Source organism: Bombyx mori, chromosome 7, assembly GCF_030269925.1.
Source record: "Bombyx mori chromosome 7, ASM3026992v2".
NCBI classification, from domain to species: Eukaryota; Metazoa; Arthropoda; class Insecta; order Lepidoptera; family Bombycidae; genus Bombyx; species Bombyx mori.
Window position 1 is genome coordinate 13,111,573 of NC_085113.1, and position 20,830 is coordinate 13,132,402.

Here is a 20,830-nt window from a genome sequence, read left to right on the forward strand (position 1 = left end):
TTATTAATTAATTATTGAAATTTATGGGTGGGGTTGGGTTTTGTAGTTTAATTAATCCATATTTGTACTTAATACAACTTTAATATTTTAAAGTAGCATTAGATTATGTTACTTTGTGTGTTCCAAATACTAACTACTAAAAGGTTTAATTTTTAATGACAAAAGATTTAAATATTTTCTTGTTCAGTCCAACTAAAGGTGGCAGCAAGCTGGACATCATCACCAACGTGAAGTCACAGATGACCGGTTGGCTTGGTTCTGGCATCCCTATACCCGGGTTGAGAAAAAATGAACCCGCTGCTGCTGAATCTGCGGAGCCAGCTCCCGAACCAGAGCCTGAATTGAAGACAGACATCAAGGACGACGATGATAACTCCAGGTATAATAGGTACGAGGGGCTGGCAGATGCAATGAGATGGCGTTTCTTTGCTTCTTTTCCATTTTTATAGAGTGGTTGTGTAATATCAGCTTTGGTGCAAAAAATTTCTGAAAGCACCCAATTTTAGCCATTATGTAACATCGCATTAAAGAAAACATATTGTTTTATTTCTTAGAAATGATTCTATCATGTGTGAATTTTGTCAAAGAATACTAATATTCTTTTTTTTTTTTATCTTGCAAACAGTTATTGTTACATAAGTGCTAAATTTTATTGCTTTGATGAACAGTATGCTTAGAAGACATCATTTAGGAAACATTTTCTGACTACAAATAAAATATCACAAATGTTTGATCATTTTGATTAACATTGAACAATTAAAAAAAAATCAGTAACATTTTATATTTCATCTTCTAAGATTAAACACTTGTACTCATTAAATCTGCTGGTAACCCCATTTATTACTTTTGTGTGTTTTATCTAGTCAAATTCATGATAGCACAGTATAACATTAGTATTAAGCATAGTTGCAGATAAACTAAACATATGTAATTAATACTAAAACTGGTTTTCTTTGCTCCTTTTTTTATTGATTGCTTAGAGGGTTGAGCAAGCTCACAGGCTTCCTGGTGTTAAGTGGTTACTGGAGCCCATAGACATCTACAACGTAAATGGCGCAACCCACCTTGAAATATGAGTTCTAAGTTCAGTATAGTCACGACAACTGCCCTACCCTTTAAACCGAAACGCATTACTGCTTCACGGCAGAAATAGGTAGGGTGGTGGTACCTACCCGTGCGGACTCACAAGAGGTCCTACCACCAGTAAAAAGGTCAGTCTGTTCTATTCGTTCTTATTCCAGACGTGGAAATACAGCCAGCACCTTTTGAAGTCTTCGTGGCCTAAAGGATAAGACGTCTGGTGCATTCGTGTTGAGCGATGCACCGGTGTTTGAATCCCGCAGGCGGGGACCAATATTTCTAATGAAATACGTACTCAGCAAATGTTCACGATTGACTTCCGCGGTTAAAAAGTAACATCGTGTAATAAAAATCAAACCCGCAAAATTATAATTTGCGTAATTACTGGTGGTAGGACCTCTTGTGAGTCCGCACGGGTAGGTACCACCGCCCTGTCTATTTCTGTCGTGAAGCAGTAATACGTTTCGGTTTGAAGGGTGGGGCAGCTGTTGTAATTACATTGAGACCTTAGAACTTATGTCTCAAGGTGGGTGGCGCATTTACGTTGTAGACGTCTATCTCGCATGAACCAATCTCATCTTGCATAATATCTGTATTCGCGAAAACTGAAAAATCAATAACATTGGCCAGTTAATCATTAACTTCTGTTGTGAATTTGGCCTGATTGTAATTTTTTTGTAGATAATATTTATTAGTTTTAATCGATCAGTGTTGTCGATAAGACAAATTGTTTGATAATATTTAATAATGTTTGAACTACTTACTGCGGACGTAATCACGATACTCACCATAAGACATGACCTCGAAGTCAACTGAGTTGTTTAATACGTGGCATGAATAGGCAGAGTGGTGATGCAGAGCTCACGAAGTTTCCTGCTAAAGTGATGTTAAGTTAGGCCAAGAGAACTGGCCTAACTTAAGAGTGTAAGAGTGCAGGGGAGTCGTTTAGTGGGTATGGCCCTAAAATTCCTTGGGCCCGCGGTCTGCTCCCAACGCCTTGCAGATCGTTAAGTCTTACATACCCCGCATGCCCCCTAGGCGTGCCTCGTAGGAGGATCGAAAAACAAAAAGGCCAAGAGAACTGGCACTTTTGGCAGAAAGTCTCATAGCTTTAGTTGGTAATAAAGACTCCCGTCTTTTCCTCGTCCCGCAGTGAGATTCGAGTATAATAGTCGATGATCTTTATTCTGACAGTGCCACTGGCGGCGCGGACAGCCGACCAGCTTCCACCGGGGGCACCCCCACTGAAGAGCAGCCGGCAGGTGTTGGCAACGGTAAGGGTAAAATTTGAACCTCATTAGTGTAGATTTAGCTAATATCGCCTTTTCGCATTAAAAGTGTACAATTTCCAAAAATATTCGAAATTGAGTTAATACGCGTAAACATTTGGTATCACTAGTATTTTTCTCATAAATACTGTAAAAAGAGCGTAGTTTAGGTTTAGTTTTTATTTATTAGTTTGCTTATGCTTTGACTACTATTAACAAAATTAATACATAATTTTATCTTACTTTAAAAGACAGATAATGTAAATAGTAAAAAATTAAAAATAAATGTTGAAAAGATGATTAATATTAAAAATATCACAATACGTTGAACCTTTAGAACACTCTCCTGTAAAATTAGTAAGTTTTGAGATTATACAGTTTTAATGCGAGAAGACTATATGTTGGTTCTAGTTTTGTTGGCTTGTCAAAAATGTATATCTGAAAATAATCACACTTGAAAGCTCAATTGAAATATGCTTCCCACGTTATAGGACTCACGTTTCTTTAAAGATAATATCATACCTAATATCATACCTATTATGTGTTATAAGAGATTGCTGTACATGCCTGTAACTGGCTTACATACCAGTACTTAATTTTATACATGTTAATTTTAATCTTGAATGTTTTGTGTGTATTGCTGTTGGTGTGTCTAAATAAATAAATAAATACCTATTTGCGGTAATTATTAGCAATAAAAAAATCATCATCTAAACATTAGGCCGCTACTGGACATAGTTCAAGGCTTTTCTAGTTCACTTTTTGCTGTACTAGAGAACTAAGAATTAAGGCGTTTTTGCTTCATACTAAAATCCCCGTTTTCTTCTTCCTTCCTTTTAGTATCCAAGTATACGTTATGTGATCTACTTATGGGAAAAGGAAGATTGAGGATTTGAATTAGGGGCGTATTTTTTTTATTTTTTGTTTGCACATTTACAGGTCAACAGAGTAAAAAACAGTTATTCACAGTAGACGCTCTAGAAGTGCCCGATATGCAGGAGTGTATGTACATTGTTATTTTTGTTTATTTTATTTTTTAAGTTTGTTTTTTTTTTTGCATATAAATTTTCCTAAGATACGCAGAATAGTAAAATCCGGTCACATTGTAGGGACGGGCCTGTCATCCCTAGAAGAAGTTTCGAGAATGAGAAAGCTTTAAGCTTTAAGCTTTTTAAGTGTTTCTGAAGTAATGATTGACCAGCATAATAATATTGTCACGGTTATCACTAGATTTGAAACTTTTTGTTCATCGACAATGTGGGCTTACTTTATTGCCTCATTGGTCCCGTTAATGATTCTTTCTACTGCATTCAAGTCTGTGCGTTGTGGAAGATAATGACTTGAACAGTATGTGTGTTACCCATATTACACAAAGAAATCATGTAACATACGTCTTTGTATCTGTAATTACTTGCTAAATTACTTTTTCGTAACATATTATCACCTACTATTCATTATCCCCGAAAAATCTAAGCAATGTGACTACTCGTATAAACATTTAGTTGTTAGTCACTATTTTGGTGTTCAATCTATATATATAAAAACTAGCGACCCGCCCTCGCTTCGCTTCGGAAACAATAAAACACACATGAAACTAAAAAAAAAAATTTTTTTTTTAAAAAAGTAGCCTATGTTCATCAGGGACAATGTCGGCTTCTAATGGAAAAAGAATTTTTCAAACCGGTCCAGTAGTTTCGGAGCCTATTCGAAACAAACAAACAAATCTTTCCTCTTTATAATATTAGTATAGATGAATTGCTGTTCGTTAGTCTCGCTAAAACTCGAGAACGGCTGGACCGATTTAGCTAATTTTGGTCTTGCATTATTCGTGGAAGTCCGAAGAAGGTTTAAAAGGTGAATAAATATGAAAATGCTCGGAATTATATAAAAACAAACAATTTTGTTTTCCCTTTGATGTGTCCCACGTCGGACGGATTCATTTTGTTTGTTTTAAGTTTAGGTTTTTTATTTATCGATTAAGGCACTACGAAGTCTGCCGGGTCAGCTAGTACCAAATAAAACACTACGGGCTCTCATGAAACTATTCATAATTACTCCGTCCGTACTCACTTCAAAATAGCACCCAAGGTAAAGTTAGTACTTCTTCACCAGTGACAACAAAAGCGGTCGCCGGCGCAAAGTCCCTGGGCAACTTCCTGTACTCCGCCGTGAACAAAGCCGGGGCCAAGGTCAGCGAGGCCAGCGCCAAGATCAAGAAGACGGTGGAAGAGAACGTGAGTACTAGATTAGGTTTTCCAGGTCTGGTCGGGGAATCTACTACAGGAGTTCACGATGCCGCACCCAGGTATCAGCGCTATATCGCTTCCGGCAATTAGTTTGTGAGAGTAATGTTGATGCAGCAGCTCTGATAGACGCATGGACGGAAATAGCAGGTATCCGCTATTGATGATTTGGTATTGTTTAATGGTGGTAGGACCTCTTGTGAGTCCGCACGGGTAGGTATCACCGCCCTGCCTATTTCTGCCATAAAGCAGTAATGCGTTTCGGTTTGAAGGGTGGGGCAGCCGTAGTAACTCTACTTGAGACCTTAGAACTTATATCTCAAGGTGGGCGGCGGAATTTATGTTGTAGATGTCTATGGGCTCCGGTAACCACTTAACACCAGGTGGGCTGTGAGCTCGTCCACCCATCTAAGCAATAAAATAAAACATATATCCGCGGTAGGCTGTACTCGATGCGCCAAAAGTCTGAGGAGATCATCGGGTAATCGAATGAATTTCATTGGATTTATGTTTCCGCGTGCTCTGTTACACAAGAAAGGCAGTCGATTTGTTAACGGCCACGAGAAAAAGCTACGTACATAGATTTCACTTCCAATTGGATATAAGCCGGAGTAGATTTTGTTCAGTTTTTTGACTTGTAATTACGGATGAAAGCTTTTTAGATATCCTTGTTGTATTCATGATAAATACGAGGGCACGGGTCGTTCTTGAATGATATATAAACATTATAACATAATATTACAGTTTATATTATTAATAATATATTCTGACGAAGCATGTTGCGGATAATAACATGTACTTTTAGGTTAGGAATATTGTGTTCTTTTTTTATAATAAATTCAAGGAAACAATGAAAAAATAGGCCTCTTGTAAGAACTCAGTCATATATAAAAGATACTTCAGTATATTACAGAAATATAGTAAACAAGTTGGATAGTAAGCGTGACATACACTTTTCATATTTCTTTAGTTTAATACCACACTTTATTTTACAAATATTTTGTTGTGATTTCAAAACACTTTTATATGGCTCATGTCCAAAGAAAATATTTTGCAAAAATCGAGATCTTTTGTTTATAAAGTCTAGTGTCATGAAAATTTCGATTTAATTCTTAACTAATAGAGACTAGTTAGGGATTATCTACATGAAACACTTATTTTAATCGAACTGAGTGCTGATTAGCAAATGAACCTTTAGCTGATTGTGGATGGGAGATTTAAGAGGTTTGAAGTCATCTAGGCCTAACGAATAAGACGCCTGATGCATTCGTATCTAGCGATGCGACTAAGCCGATGTTCGAATTCCGCAGGCGAGTACCTATTTTTCTAATGAAATACGTACTTAGCAAATGTTCGGACGACTTCCACGGTAAAGCAATAACATCGTGCACTGAAAATCAAATTTGCATGATTATAATTTGCGTAATTACTAGTGGTAGGGCATTGTAGATACCACCGCTCTGCCTATTTCTGCCGTGAAGCAGTAATGCGTTTCGGCATGAAGAGCGTTACATTCGTAATAAAATACATTTGAAACCTTGATTCCATCTTTCAATGTCTACTGTAAACACTCACTAGCAAGAGAATCATCAGCTTCTCCACTCATAGAAGAGCAAGGAACAAACAATAGTTGCGCCCTTAGTTGAATATGTACAATCTTAGTATTAACATTTATCGCTATGGATATTGATACCGGTCACCGTTCTCGTCGAACCCGTCGCTTGCGACGAAGGGTTCGACGAGTAAATTAACTCTCAGACACAGCCCACTGAGTTTTTCGCCGGATCTTCTCAGTGGGTCGCGTTTCCGATCCGGTGGTAGATTCTGCGAACACGACTCTTGCTAGGGTTCGTGTTACCATCGTTGTCAGGTTTGAGCCCCGTGAGCTCACCTACTAGTTACGGTTACGCTGGAATAGCCGCTCCAGGCTACCAGCTTAGGTAAGAAAAAAATAATAATTGAATATTGACATATCTAAGACGGTAACGTGATGAGCCTTAGTCTCACAGCCTCAACGTTCCCAGCTTACTCTTAACTCCAAAGTCGTGACAGAGAATGGAACAACTGGATTATAATTTCGACTAAATTCACTGTAGAAACATCCGTTTTGATGTTACGGGAATTATGCGCCATTCTCTCTATTAGGGTTATGATTGGTGTACGATTTATATATCTTGGTAAATAGATTTTCTAAATTCAAATATATAATCGAAGGTGTGGACGAAGCTGATAGAATGATAACGAATGAATAAATTATACTTCAAGGGTTTTTCGATGTCATATAATATAATAGTGGTCATATAATATAATATAATAGTTTGTTACAATTGGCTTTGGGTCATTTGGAATTTGGTTTTTGGTTTGAAGAAAACAAATATTTAGATTGGATAGGTCTTTTGGTGGCTGTTGAAATTCACCTATATTCCGTAGTATTCCAGCCGTTGTAACTATACTTGAGACTTTAGAGTAGTTTAGAGCTTATATCTCAAGGTGGGTGGCGCATTTACGTTGTCGATGTCTATGGGCTCCAGTAACCACTTTACACCAGGTGGGCTGTGAGCTCGTCCACCCATCTAAGCAATAGAAAATAAAACCTAACATTATGAGTATAGCCACAATAATTTTTTGCGTCCTACGATAATAATTCTAAAACAAAATTTAAATAAATATATAGGTCCTTTGTGTATTCTGTACCTTCTTTCTTTTTTATTCAATTGAAAAATTGTTGTGGGTACGTAAAATAAATGTTTTGGTCAAATAGGTATGAAAATCTTGCGTTCGGGTTTAGGATCTCCTTTCCATACTTGTGATGGAGTATGGTCACTACAAAATGTTCCACGGCAGCAATCAAAATCTTAAGTCTACAAATAGTAACAAAAAGCCTGTTAATGTAGATATATCTGGCACAGCCAATTCTATTAAGGCATTCACTAGCGACCCGGTCATTGGGAGAGCTAATGGCTCAGGCTATGTTTGGCCATTACATTTTACGACCACGGCCGCTTTGACCCTGGGCTAAGTGACTGTGTGTTTTGGAGCGGAGTTTGTTTGCTGTCTCCGGATCTCGTTGCCGGGTCGAGAAACGGTTGGTCAATAGAAAATGCGTATTTTTGGGTTTAAGGAGGTAGTGAGGTTTATCTGTATAGTCCATATGTTATGTACGGACGTTTATCTAAATGATTTCATAGAATTGTAGGGTGTTGCCATTGATACTTTTTCTATTCGATTCATTACGTTTTCTAAAAAATACCTCAAAAATTAAATAATTCTTTGAAATGAGCCTCAATTTTATTGAACACAAAGATTAACAATTTACAATTTTGCACAAAACTGTATATATTACACTATATTGCTATTAATATATTTTGTTTCGAAATAAAGCTTGAAAATGCTTCTGTAAGTTCTATAAGTGTCTTAAATATGATGCTTCGTTAGGATAAGATATAATAGTCATTAAAAGCGCGTTGAAACTTCGCTTGTAGTAAGTTTTATACGACATCTCAAATTCTTAAATAGGTTATCTGGATTTTCAGTTTAAAATGTTGATTAATTTGGTTACCACGCAGAACTTGATTAATCTGACTGTGCTTATCAATGAATCAATATCGAACTAAACGCTAAAAGAAATGAATGTTACCGATTAAATCCAATGTAGGCATGAATTACCGATCGGTAAGCTTATCTTTGCTGATACCGCGCTGACCCTCAATCGAGTCTGAGTCGAGTAATGAGATTTTCCTCTGTGTTTCCCTTACAAATTATATATCCAAAAGGAACTGGCCAAGTAACTGAACAGATGTGGGTAGTTTCAAATACTACTCTCCGGAAATCGATTGAGAAGGTCTTTTTCTTCAGCGGTTGATTTTAATTACAGGCAAATTAAAGAAAGTACTTGCATAATTGACGTTACATAAATATATTATTAAGAGTACATCGAATTCATTCATTACGAATATCGTAGCTCAACACATCTGTATCTATACTAATAGTCGTGTATACACGTAGATTTATAAATCTACTGTGGTTTTTACGGATGTTCCGTTATAACTACTGAACCGTGCATCCGATTGACTTGAAACTTGGTATCCATGTAGAAAATACATATACTTAATGGATAGGCTAATATTTATATGAGTATTGGACTCCCTAATAATAATGACAATAAATAATAATTTTAATTTTAAATGCCCAGCGAAGCGGGCGATTACGGCGAGTAATTGATATTTTCAGTTTTATTTAAATGTTTATACGCTACATGGAGTGCTGACGGCACATACACTTGGAACTTAATTTTAGTTGGTTAATTATTTAAATCAGAAGCTCGCTTATTAGCGTTTGAATATGGTATGAAATAAATTAAAAAAAGTTAACATATATGTAGGATTGGTAAGAACGGATCGTATGAAAAGAGTGTAGAACGGAGCGTTGAGATGTGAGTGAGAGAAAACGGAAAGAAAGAGAAAAGAGAATGACAGAGAATTGGAAGATGGCGACGACGGTTGAAAAATGCGCAAGACGTAATAAAAGTGTTAATTATTAATTATTATTATAATAGAAGATTTTGGAACAGTGGAAATTTTATTTTATGCGCTGCGATCCCTATTCTACATAATATATAACAAAAAGCATATAAATATGTGAACCTTTATACGTATATGACTGGCGAGAAATTTCTATTAAGATTGACGATACAGTTTCGGGATGGCTTGAAAGCAGACTGGCTGTGTGCCAACTTCCAAGAATTAGGGCGTCGCAACCCGTGACGTCAGCGCTTGGATACGGTGCCTCCTTTGTGCTCCGATGGAACCGCCTTCCGTATGTGACGTTTGTAGCACAACATGCTCTGATGCAAACTTGTAGTTATTTCTAACTGTTTCGCCACGAATAAATTTAGTTTTAATAAAAATCACATTCGTTGCTTTAAATGGGTTGATTAACTCCGAGTTTCCGTGTAATAATTACCTAAGAAGAAATGGATGGATTGCGTGAAAGACGATATGTGTAAGAGGGGAGTGAGCGAAGAAATGGTGTATGATAGAGGAGTATGGAAGGAGAAAACATGTTGTGACGACCCGAGGTGACTAGGAGAAGAGCAGGAGAATGATGATGATGATGAGTTAATAGAGCTCAAAGATGCCACGATGACCTCCATATGATGGCGTTATGTTGAAATTTCAATTACAAAAATACTCTGTTTAAATTCTATTTGTATTTAAATTGGTGAGCATTTGTTACGTAGCGAGTAGATATTTCGGTACATTTTGACTGAATATACTGTATGACGTAATTTTAGTTACTTCACTTTATTATTTACATTATAACACTAGATGAGCTTGACTACTCATCTGCACTAATAAACAGTCTTGTTCGTAAATATATTTGCACAAGTATCGGTAGTCATAAAGAAATTGTATTCACATCACATAAACTGACTTGCCCAGACATTTCCAGACCTACGAAGTTATCGAACTTCCTCGCTGCCATAATAAATCCAATCTATCTACTCCCGAAGGCCACTCGTCCTTAATGGAACCTCTAATAGAATTGGAGCGCGCTCCCACTTAGACTTTTACCTTTATACGACGTTCGAGCATTGGAAATCTAATTATTCCATGGGACTTCGTTTCTATCCGATTTCCATTTTTCATTGGATTTTTCTATTTTATTGCTTGTGAAAGTTTGGACGAAGTAGATCTTAGTCAAACGAAACAACATTCAGTCAGTATTGCGATTTCTATGCATTTGTATATACCGTTATCCAGCAATATATGATGCGGTCATAACCCACCCATCAAACCGAAACGCATTACTGTTTCACGGCAGAAATAGGCAGGGTGGTGGTACCCACCCGCGCGGACTCACAAGAGGTCCTACCACCAGTAATTACGCAAATTATAATTTTGTGGGTTTCATTTTTATTACACGATGTTATTCCTTCACCGTGGAGATCAATCGTGAACATTTGTTGAGTACGTATTTCATTAGAAAAGTTGGTACCCGCCTGCGGGATTCGAACACTGGTGCATCGCTCAACACGAATGCACCGGACTTCTTATCCGTTAGCCCACGACGACTCACTCTTTAAGCCAAGGCAAACCTTATTCGTCATGCTATGGAGCTGCAGGACCATTGAACGTTCACCTTCGTTATAAATTTCGTGCAAAACTGAACTGTAAGACGTGTACTTGTTTAATCTATACTAATATTATAAAGCTTAAGAGCTTGTTTGTTTGAACGCGCTAATCTCAGGTACTACTGGTCCGATTTGAAAAATTCTTTCCTTGTCAGATAGCTCATTTATTGGGGAAGGCTTTATATAGGCTAACATCAGGCTAAGACCAATGCAAGCGGAGCACCAATAAAGAATGTTTCAAAATCGGGGTATTTTTCCCTTTTGAGAGGTTAAAGTTACGCTAAAATAATGTGTGACAAAATTGTTCTCCTTTAAAAGTTTTAAAAAATAGCTCCTTAACATTCTCTATTATTCAAAAATATTTTCACTTTGTACCTACATGAAGAGGTGGGTAAAATTTAGCTTTATACCAAAGTAACTATACAACGTGGACGAAGTCGTGGGCAAAAGTTAGTATATGTGTATACCGAACTGCATCTCGAATTCTAATTAAAATGCTATAACATGTGAATGGTTATCCAATATACGGTTTCGTTAATACTCGTATTGGGTGTGAACTAGGCACTGACCTAGTTCCGAATCAAATCCGGTGGTATTGGAAAACTCGTAGCGTTCATCGATGTATGCCATGTTTATTTCGGTTGAGGGTACTTTAAAAGTGAGGGACTTAATCGGAAAATTCGATTTACGGGGTTGTTATACGTTGGTTATTGTTTATAAAGCCTGATTCGGATTGGTACCACAGTCTTGGAAAAAAAAAACGGATTGAACAACAGCTCATAGCAGTTTATAAGATCGCTGTCAAAATGTGTTGATTTATTAATTTTATACACAACTAGCTGTACCCGTCCGCTTCGCTGGGCATTTAAAATTAACATTATTATTTCTCACCCCACAAAGATTCTCATCATTAACGCCCCCGCAACTGGTGTAGGGAGTCCAACACTCATATAAATATTAGCCTATCCATTCAATACATGTATTTCCTACATGGATACCAAGTTTCAAGTCAATCGGATGCACGGTTCAGTACTTATAACGGAACATCCGTAAAAACCACTGTAGATTTATACATTAGTATAGATATAAAAAGACACACAATTGTAAAAAGTAGTATATATATTTGAATTAATCAATGAATCGTTCATATTTGTTACAGTAATGTATCCCATTTTTATGTGGGAAATTCGAAGTGTTTGCCAATATTAAATTGGCAAAACCCTGTCGAAATTATTCAAGGACGTGCCAAAATACTCCCATATCACAATATCCTTGTTTTCGTCTAGACTTATCGGCGGTACGGGTTCGAAAAATATCCTTTTTTATTACGAGTTGAACGACCCCTCTTGTAATATTTTAAAGATGGCGTATCATAAAATATTATTACTTGTCTAGGCTACGTCTAATTATAGTAGTTATTCCTTGATAAATTCCATGATACCTTCATGTGTACTAAACAAAGTTTGGCAGTAAAGCATTTGCGGCTCTTTCTCACTTTTATTATATAGTACAGGTACACTAGCAGCGGCTTGCCTCTCCCTCTGGCATTGCTGAAGTCCATGGGCGACGGTAACCACTCACCATCAGGTGGGCCGTATGCTTGTCTGTCTACAAGGGCAATAAAAAAAAAACTAGGTACCAACCATCCTATCATACAATCTTATTGATTCAAAATATATATTTTCTTCATTTCGCTTAAACTCATTGAAACTGACATTTTCTACTTGACTCGTATTGAGTTCAAGAGATCAATATCAATGATGGCTGCCACCAGACCAGACGCTGTCAGCTAAAAAGCAAGACGAGGAAAAATCCATTAAAATTCCTAATCTAACAGTGTGCGAGACGTGAAGTGGCCTCTTGCTAGTCGAGTGCCTATTGGCCTTTAGGAATGGATGGTACTTGTAAGCGTAGTGAAATATACGCTTATATTACTAAGTAGTTTTTAGGCATCTTGTGGTCTAAAAAAGAAATTATTTTCTGCTGAATGTTACTGAAGTTGGGTAGCAAAATTCTTTATAGATAACCATGTCCAGAGTAGGTACCTGAAATGGTGACCATTTCTTTTGAGATCATGAAACCCGGCAGATTGACCGGTTTTTTTATTGCTTAAATGGATGGACGAGCTCACAGCCCACCTGGTGTTAAGTGGTTACTGGAGCCCATAGACATCTACAACGTAAATGCGCCACCCACCTTGAGATATAAATTCTAAGATCTCAGTATAGTTACAAGGGCAGCCCTACCCTTCCGACCGAAATGCATTACCGCTTCACGGTAGAAATAGGCAGGGCGGTGGTATACCCGCGCGGACTCAAGAGGTCCTACCACCAGTAATAGGTATTTGGTTAGCTGCGCTAAATGATTAAAACCTTACTAATTTCATTCTATCCACATAAATGAAGTTGCACGCCTTATCTTATGGTATCTTAAGATAATTAATCTTATGTTTAGGATTTAGATTTTTTTAATAAATAAAAATTAACTTGTAACTGAATTTACGTCTCAGTTACAAGTTATAACCATACTTGAGACCTTAGAACTTATATCCCAAGGCGGGTCGCGACATTTACGTTGTTGATGCCTACGGGTTCTAGTAACCACATAGCACCAGGTGGACTGTGAGCTCGTCCATCCATCTAAAGAATAAAAAAATTAAATATCATTACCTACCTCGAGATCTGAGATGGATGTTTCAATTACTCAAGATCACCGAGACATCTAATGCTGCAACTGCAACACATAAATGCTTCGCGGTTTATAGAGACATCAAAGTGGTGCCTAACATACCCGATCCTGTAGACCGAATGGTAAACAGTCGACGTCGACCTTAACACGTCATTACGGATCCTCCCGATCCATTAACGGTGCTTTTAGATACCACAAGCACTGGTCACCGTCCTCGTCGAGCCCTTTGTCGCAAGCGACGGGTTCGACGAGTGAATTAACCCACACCTCACTGAGTTTCTCGTCGGATCTTCTCAGTAGGTCGCGTTTCCGATCCGGTGGTAGATTCCGCGAATCACTGCTCTTGCTAGGGCCAGTGTTAGCAACACTCCCGGTTTCAGCCCCGTGAGCTCACCTACACGTCAAGGAGAAGCTGAAATAGCCTCTCAAGACTATCAGCATAGATAGGAAAAAAATCACCTATAAATCTTACTTGCACTTAAAATATGAAACTAAACACATATATGTAGAATTAAGGAACACCTCGTAAATCTTAAATTTTAATTTACACAATCATATCTTTTTAACCGTCATTTCAAATCTCTCATTGACACTTTTCAAATGACATCTGACGTTTTTTTGTATAGTGTTGCTAACATGAAACAAAAAGTATTATATTATAATATTCGACAGATATATAATAATATAATAACAAAATGCTAATTTTCATAACAGCGTGTCAAAGCATAGCTCGGGTTTTGTAATTAATTTACCCCGAAACTACAGAGACTTGTAATAGTTGTTACTGTTTGTTAGTTGTTGTTTGAGTTGTGTCAAACGCGACGGGAGCCGCGCCGAGTCGTGATTTCTGCACGAGTTTTGGGTAAATGAACTTGAAAGTTTGGGAGATGGGCAGACCTACTTTACCGCTAATCAAATCGTTTCCATTTGATTTGTTGACTTCAGAGACGCGAAATTGAATGATAATAATGAGTGTCATTCGAGTAGGCACTAATTAATGAAATTAAAACAAATGCGAGCATAATATGTCTATTCATATAACGCACTGGTGGTAGGACCTCTTGGGAGTCCGCGCGGGTAGGTACCTCCGCCCTGCCTATTTCTGCCGTGAAGCAGTAACGCGTTTCGGTTTGAAGGGTGGGGCAGCCGTTGTAACTATACTGAGATCTTAGAACTTATATCTCAAGGTGGGTGGCGCATATACGTTGTAGATGTCTATGGGCTCCAGTAACCATTTAACACCAGGTGGGCTGTGAGCTCGTCCACCCACCTAAGCAATAAAAAAAACCTAACGTTATGAGTATAGCCACAATAATTATTTTCGTCTTACGATAATTATTCTAAAACAAACTTCAAATAAAGATATAGACCCTCTGTGTGTTCTGTACCTTCTTTCTTTTTTATTCAATATTTTATTGTTGTGAGTACTTAAAATAAATGTTTTGGTCAAATAGGTATGAAAATCTTGCGTTCGGGTTTAGGATCTCCTTTCTATAATACTTGTGAGACTTGGACCTCATGTCTCCAGTCATATCTCATGCCTCCGCACCATTCACATTATGATAGGCCTAAAACAAATTTGACCCTGTTTTCTCCCGAGACGACCGATTGTGGGTGGGTTTATACTATTTTCTGTGTTACGTACAAAATTATGGGTTTTTTCAATGTTATTGTGCAATGTATCAACTATCAGTTCTTCTTAAAATCTTTCGATTTCGATTGCGAAAACACATGCCGAAGAATACTTAGTGTGACTCTAGGTGGCTCTTATAGCACTGGGTCTAAGATGAGAGATATCTTTTAGCAGTTCGTCATGGGGTGGGGTGGAAAGCTGTTGTATGGCATAGGTACTGTACGGGGAAGAAGCGAGTCACGCCTAAAGTGGAGAGGACTAGGGGGAAAACTATTAAAGTGGTCGTTAATTAGAGAGCTACCTCTTTTATTTGTTAATAAAACACAGTTTTTATTAGCTTTCTGCTAACGCATCTCGATGTAATTTTTGACCGACTTAAGACGTTTTATCTCCTTGAAAATTTACACTCGTATTAAGGACCGATGATAATGCAATAATTTGGTTACTCTGGCTTAAGGATCAACAGGAATAAAAAGTCGTAATCAAATCGTCCTTTTTTAAAATGTCAAAACTACATTCTTACTCTTATCGGAGTTGGTTAAATCCATTGTAAAAAATATACACATAAAAAAATAATTACAGATACCAACATTTTATATGCTCCTTTTATTGGCGCATAAAGCAGGACATTCGAGGTTCAATTTTTATTATCTTGTTTTAAAAACGGACTCAATAAAATCTTTAAGACGTCCTAACTACGTTTGAGATATAATGTATAATATATTCCTTTTAATGAACCAGGGTTGACCGGGTCTAAAAAATCAAATGATTTATCTTAGAATCGCCTATGTAAGTATATGATCACAAGAAATGGTTCTAAACTGCAAAATGTCGGAACAGATTCGTTGATTTTTTTGACCAGGGATTTACGGAGAGGCACGTAATCCTCAATGTTGCAATATATGTTCCGTTGAGAGTAGATTGATCTTTTCGAGTTGATGCTTCTGCCCTTTCTTCTTCATCAACTAAACTAAATCATCAACTAAACTGAACTGAATCACTGGTAATTTACAGCTATATTTTATTTGCAATTTAAGCTATATCCCTCTTCAATGTTTCCTCAGCACTGCGATATTTCTTTCTTCAAACAAGGCTTGAGGAGAGATAGTTTCAGATTTTTATGGTGCACACGACACCACTAGGTAACAAGTAATATTATGTAACTTATTCTCCATTAAACAACAGTCCCAAAATAAACTCTTATAACTCTACAACAGATATCTGCTTTTGGCATAATATAATTTTATTGTTGTTCGTAAGTATTGTTTTGTTCCTCCAACGGGCGGATTCCATTTAGAGAGAACTCGTAAGCACCGTCAGGGCTTATATTTATTCTACAGATCCTGAGTATGAATGTAGCAAATATGATACTCAAAATCGTTACAAAAAACAATGTCTCATCTATATGTATATAGAAAAATGAATTACTGTTTGTTAGTCTCGCTAAAACTCGAGAACGCCTGGACCGATTTGGCTACTTTTGGTCTTGAATTGTTTGTTTAAGTCCAGAGAAGGTTTAAAAGGTAGATAAATATGAAGATGTTCGGAATTAAAGAAAGAAAAGAAAGAAAGAAAATCTTTATTCGCCAGAAATATAGTTTACAAGATATAGGACATAGCTTCATATATTTCGCCTGTTTAGGCATGCGAAAATTTAATTTATTTTTATATTAATTATAACACAAAATTTACTAAATCTATCTAATTTTTACATTCTATCACTTCTTATTCTAATATTTTATTATGTACAACACTTATCATTTAAAAATTCTTGCACACTATAATAAGCCTTGTCTATTAGCCATAAATATAATTTTCTTTTAAATTGAGTTAGTGGAAGATCTCTTATGCTGTTTGGTATCTTATTAAATATTCTGATAGTCATAGGATAACAGTTTGTATGGTAGTAACGAGTATTTATACTTGGTAACATTAGTTTAGTAGGGTATCTTGTATTAAATTGACAGTACTCGCCACACGATTTATATAATTGTGGGTGCTTTTTAACAAACAAACAACATTCTTGTATATATATGGATGGTACAGTTAAAATATTATGTTTTTGGAAGAATGGTTTACAAGAAGTCAGAGGATGAATATTGCACATGGCACGAACACATTGCTTTTGTGCAATGAACACTCTATTTATGTGACTAGAATTTCCCCAGAGGGGTATACAGTATCTGATATTTGAGGCGACATATCCATGATAGGCCTGTAATGCAGTTTTTAAATTACATATTTTTGTAAGTCGCCAAAGTGCATGTGAGAATCGATTAATTTTACTACAAGTAATATCTATGTGAAGATTCCAGCTACATTGATTATCCACATTTAATTCTATAAATGTTATGCTATTACATTAATTTAGTGTGTTATTATTATAAGTTATATTTATATATAATAATATATATAATAAAAATAACAATTTTGGTTTCCCTTTGATGTGTCCCCCGTCGGACGGAATCCTTTTGTTTGTTTTAAGTTTATTTTATATATAAGCTTAGGTCGTTTATTTATCGATTGAGGCACTGCAAAGTCTGCCATGTCAGCTAGTGTCTCATAAAAACTATGACTTTGCAGAATATGTGCTTATTACAAGTGTTATAATAATTAATTATTCAAGATTTACATGGAATTAGGCATTCATTCCAATGAAAAATGGTAGATATTTGTTTCCCTATCCCTATCTCTGTCTGTCCCTGGATGAAGGGAAAATAGAAAGGATATTTTGATCAATGCTATCAGTTATTTTATAGGTGGCATACCGATATGTACTTACAGTTGTCGACGCATGTTTCTGCGACTAACGCCCGGAATTTTGAAAAATAAAACATCATGTATTAATACGTGAAGCAAAAACTTTGTACCCCTTTTTACGAAAATTGCGCGGACAGAGGAGTATGAAATTTTCAATACTTATAGGGAATATATATAGAGAGAGAATAGAGAAGCAGTGCACAATGCTAATATTTTTTTAAATAACACATAAAAGATACATTAAATCAATAAAGAAAACGTTACACACACTACCATGTTTTTGACACACACACATGCATACTATTTATTTATTGTCAAACTTTTGTTCTTGACGTCTGTGGTCAAATTGAGAATAGATTAAATATTGTTTGTCTTTATTAATATTTTTCTATAGTGTAGTCTTGGCGAAATTTGTGATTATAGAAGTAGAATAGTCTTTGAGATTAGAATCATAATAGTGTACAAGCTTACAATTTCAATTAATTATAGTCGAATTTCGACTACTGCGGGACCACTAGTATTTTTAATAACGTCAGTAAAAAAATTGTAACAATAAAATTGTACGAAATAAAAAGTTGTTATACCACATTACACATTAAGATCGCTAAAAGGACCGTTACCTTGTACACGTTGTATTCCCAGATCCCCTCAGGACCCCAATTTCCTCGCGACCTAAACGTCAACCGTGACAATATATTGCTTCCGAGATTGGACGTGAGAGCCGGGAAAAATCCACGGTCAAACATATAAGATCAAATCTTATGGCGGTTGTGACGTGTCACCAGATTGCTCCTAACAATATTCGTCCATCATAAAATATGTCAATAATATTAGTTTCCTATTTTCGAATACTGAGAGATATTGCTTGTTGATATAAATGTGCGATGTGTTGATGGAGGAAAAAGTGGAAGAAAAGGTGAAATGTGTGGCCGTGTCAACACAAATACTTTTTTATTGGTGATAAGACCTCTCGTGAGTTCGCGCGGGTAGGTACCATCACCCAACCTATTTCTGCCGTGAAGCAGTAATGCGTTTCGGTTTGAAGGGTGGGGCAGCCATTGTAACTATACTTGAGACCTTAGATCTTATATCTCAAGGTGAGTGGCTCATTTACGTTGTAGATGCCTATGGGCTCCAGTAACCACTTAACATCAGGTGGGTTGTGAGCTCGTCCACCCATCTAAGCAATAAAAAAAAAGACAAACTTGCTTTTTCGTTGATCTTGTTTGGCAGATCGGCTCTCGATATAGGCTATGGTTACTGAAGACCAGAACCACCTCTGCAGTTTGGAATGAGTTCCATCCACGGTTTTTCCCGAGCGCTATGACTTGTCCCTCTTCAAACGAGGCTTGTGGAGAGTATTAAGCGGTAGGCAGCAGCTTGGCTCTGTCCCTGGCATTGCTGACGTCTATGAGCGACGGTAACCACTCATTATCAGGTGGGCTGTATGATCGTATGCGTGCGGCAATAAAAAAAAAGTATCGGGTGACCATTACTGTACCATACAAACTGGACCGAACTACTGGTGTTGCAGTACAAATGATTAGTTTGATTAGTGCCAATACGCGCGGGCCCAAATGTCTCCCAACATACAATAGTACATCTAGCGTCTTACCAATCGTATCTAAGAATCATCGTATCTAAGAATCATATCACCATAAATATATAAATATACTTACTAACAATCAAGCCACGTTAACTGGTCCCGTGGTAAGTTCGTAAAGAACTTGTGTTACAGGTACCAGATAACGGAAATAAATGTAAGATTTTTATATTATACACATACATATATTTAATATACATCAATAACCCTGGAAAAGACATTTATCATACAAATGTCTTCCCTTGGCGGGATTCGAACCCGCGACTCCCTTGTGTAGTGACCATGTCACTTACCACTACTCCAGACAGCCGTTAACCAATAAAAGAAGATTCCCAATGTTATATCAGAAAAGAAACTGTTCTTAAAAACAGTGCTTTAATTTAGACTAGTGTTCCCCCAGTAGTCGAAATTCGACTATAATTAATTGAAATTATAAGTTCCAACATTATTATGGTTCTATTGTCCAAAGACTATATTTTATTATACCTCTATAATCACAGGTTTCACCAAAACTACACTACAGACAAATACTATGAAAGATAAACAATATTAACTTATTCTCAATTTGACCACAGACTTTAGGCAATAACAAAAGTTTTTATTTTTTTATTGTTAGATGGATGGACGAGCTCACAGCCCACCTGGTGTTAAGTGGTTACTGGAGCCCATAGACATCTACGACGTAAATGCGCCACACACCTTGAGATATAAGTTCTAAGGCCTCGGTATAGTTACAACGGCTGCCCCACCCTTCAAACCGAAACGCATTACTGCTTCACGACAGAAATAGGCAGGGCGGTGGTACCGACCCGCGCGGACTCACAAGAGATCCTACCACCAGTAAACAAAGAGTTTATTTATTATGCGTCTGTGTTAAATATATGGTAGTGTGTGTAATGTTTTTTTTTTATTGATTTAATGTATTATTAATGCATAATCTTTAAAAAATTGCATTCTGCACTCCTCTATATTCTCTAAAGTGTGTGAAATTTCATACTCCTCCGTCCGCGCAATTTTCGTAAAAAAGGGGTACAAAGTTTTTGCTTCACGTATTAATATATAGATAATAGCGACCCGCCCTCGCTTCGCTTCGGAAACATTAAAACACACATGAAACCAAAAAAATTAAATAATTTTTTTTAAAAAAAAGTAGCCTATGTTCATCAGGGACAATGTCGGCTTCTAATGGAAAAAGAATTTTTCAAATCGGTCCAGTAGTTTCGGAGCCTATTCGAAAAAAACAAACAAACAAATCTTTCCTCTTTATAATATTATAGTATTATAATATTATAGTATAGATAAAATTACTCAATGAAATGTTAATCTAATTAGCGTTACAAAAACAGTTTATTCTCTATTTATAAAAATATATATGTACATTAAACTTGTAGAAAACTTTTATCTCCTGTAATCAAGTTAATA

At 36.6% G+C, this 20,830-nt stretch overlaps 1 protein-coding gene across 10 annotated transcripts in view; it reads left to right on the forward strand.

Moving 5' to 3' along the window:
- The window catches only part of LOC101736843 (synapse-associated protein of 47 kDa), a 73,501-nt gene that overhangs the window by 1,117 nt on the left and 51,554 nt on the right, over window positions 1-20,830 (forward strand). For 4 of the 10 annotated variants that reach the window (XM_038012147.2, XM_038012149.2, XM_038012153.2 and 1 more), the window contains exons 2-5: window positions 188-388; window positions 2,275-2,354; window positions 3,288-3,350; window positions 4,461-4,582. In XM_038012147.2, coding sequence (XP_037868075.1) covers window positions 188-388; window positions 2,275-2,354; window positions 3,288-3,350; window positions 4,461-4,582 — 466 coding nt within the window. The remainder of the gene's footprint in view (window positions 1-187; window positions 389-2,274; window positions 2,355-3,287; window positions 3,351-4,460; window positions 4,583-20,830) is intronic. The other 6 variants (XM_038012148.2, XM_062669480.1, XM_038012151.2 and 3 more) reach the window with 3 other exon arrangements.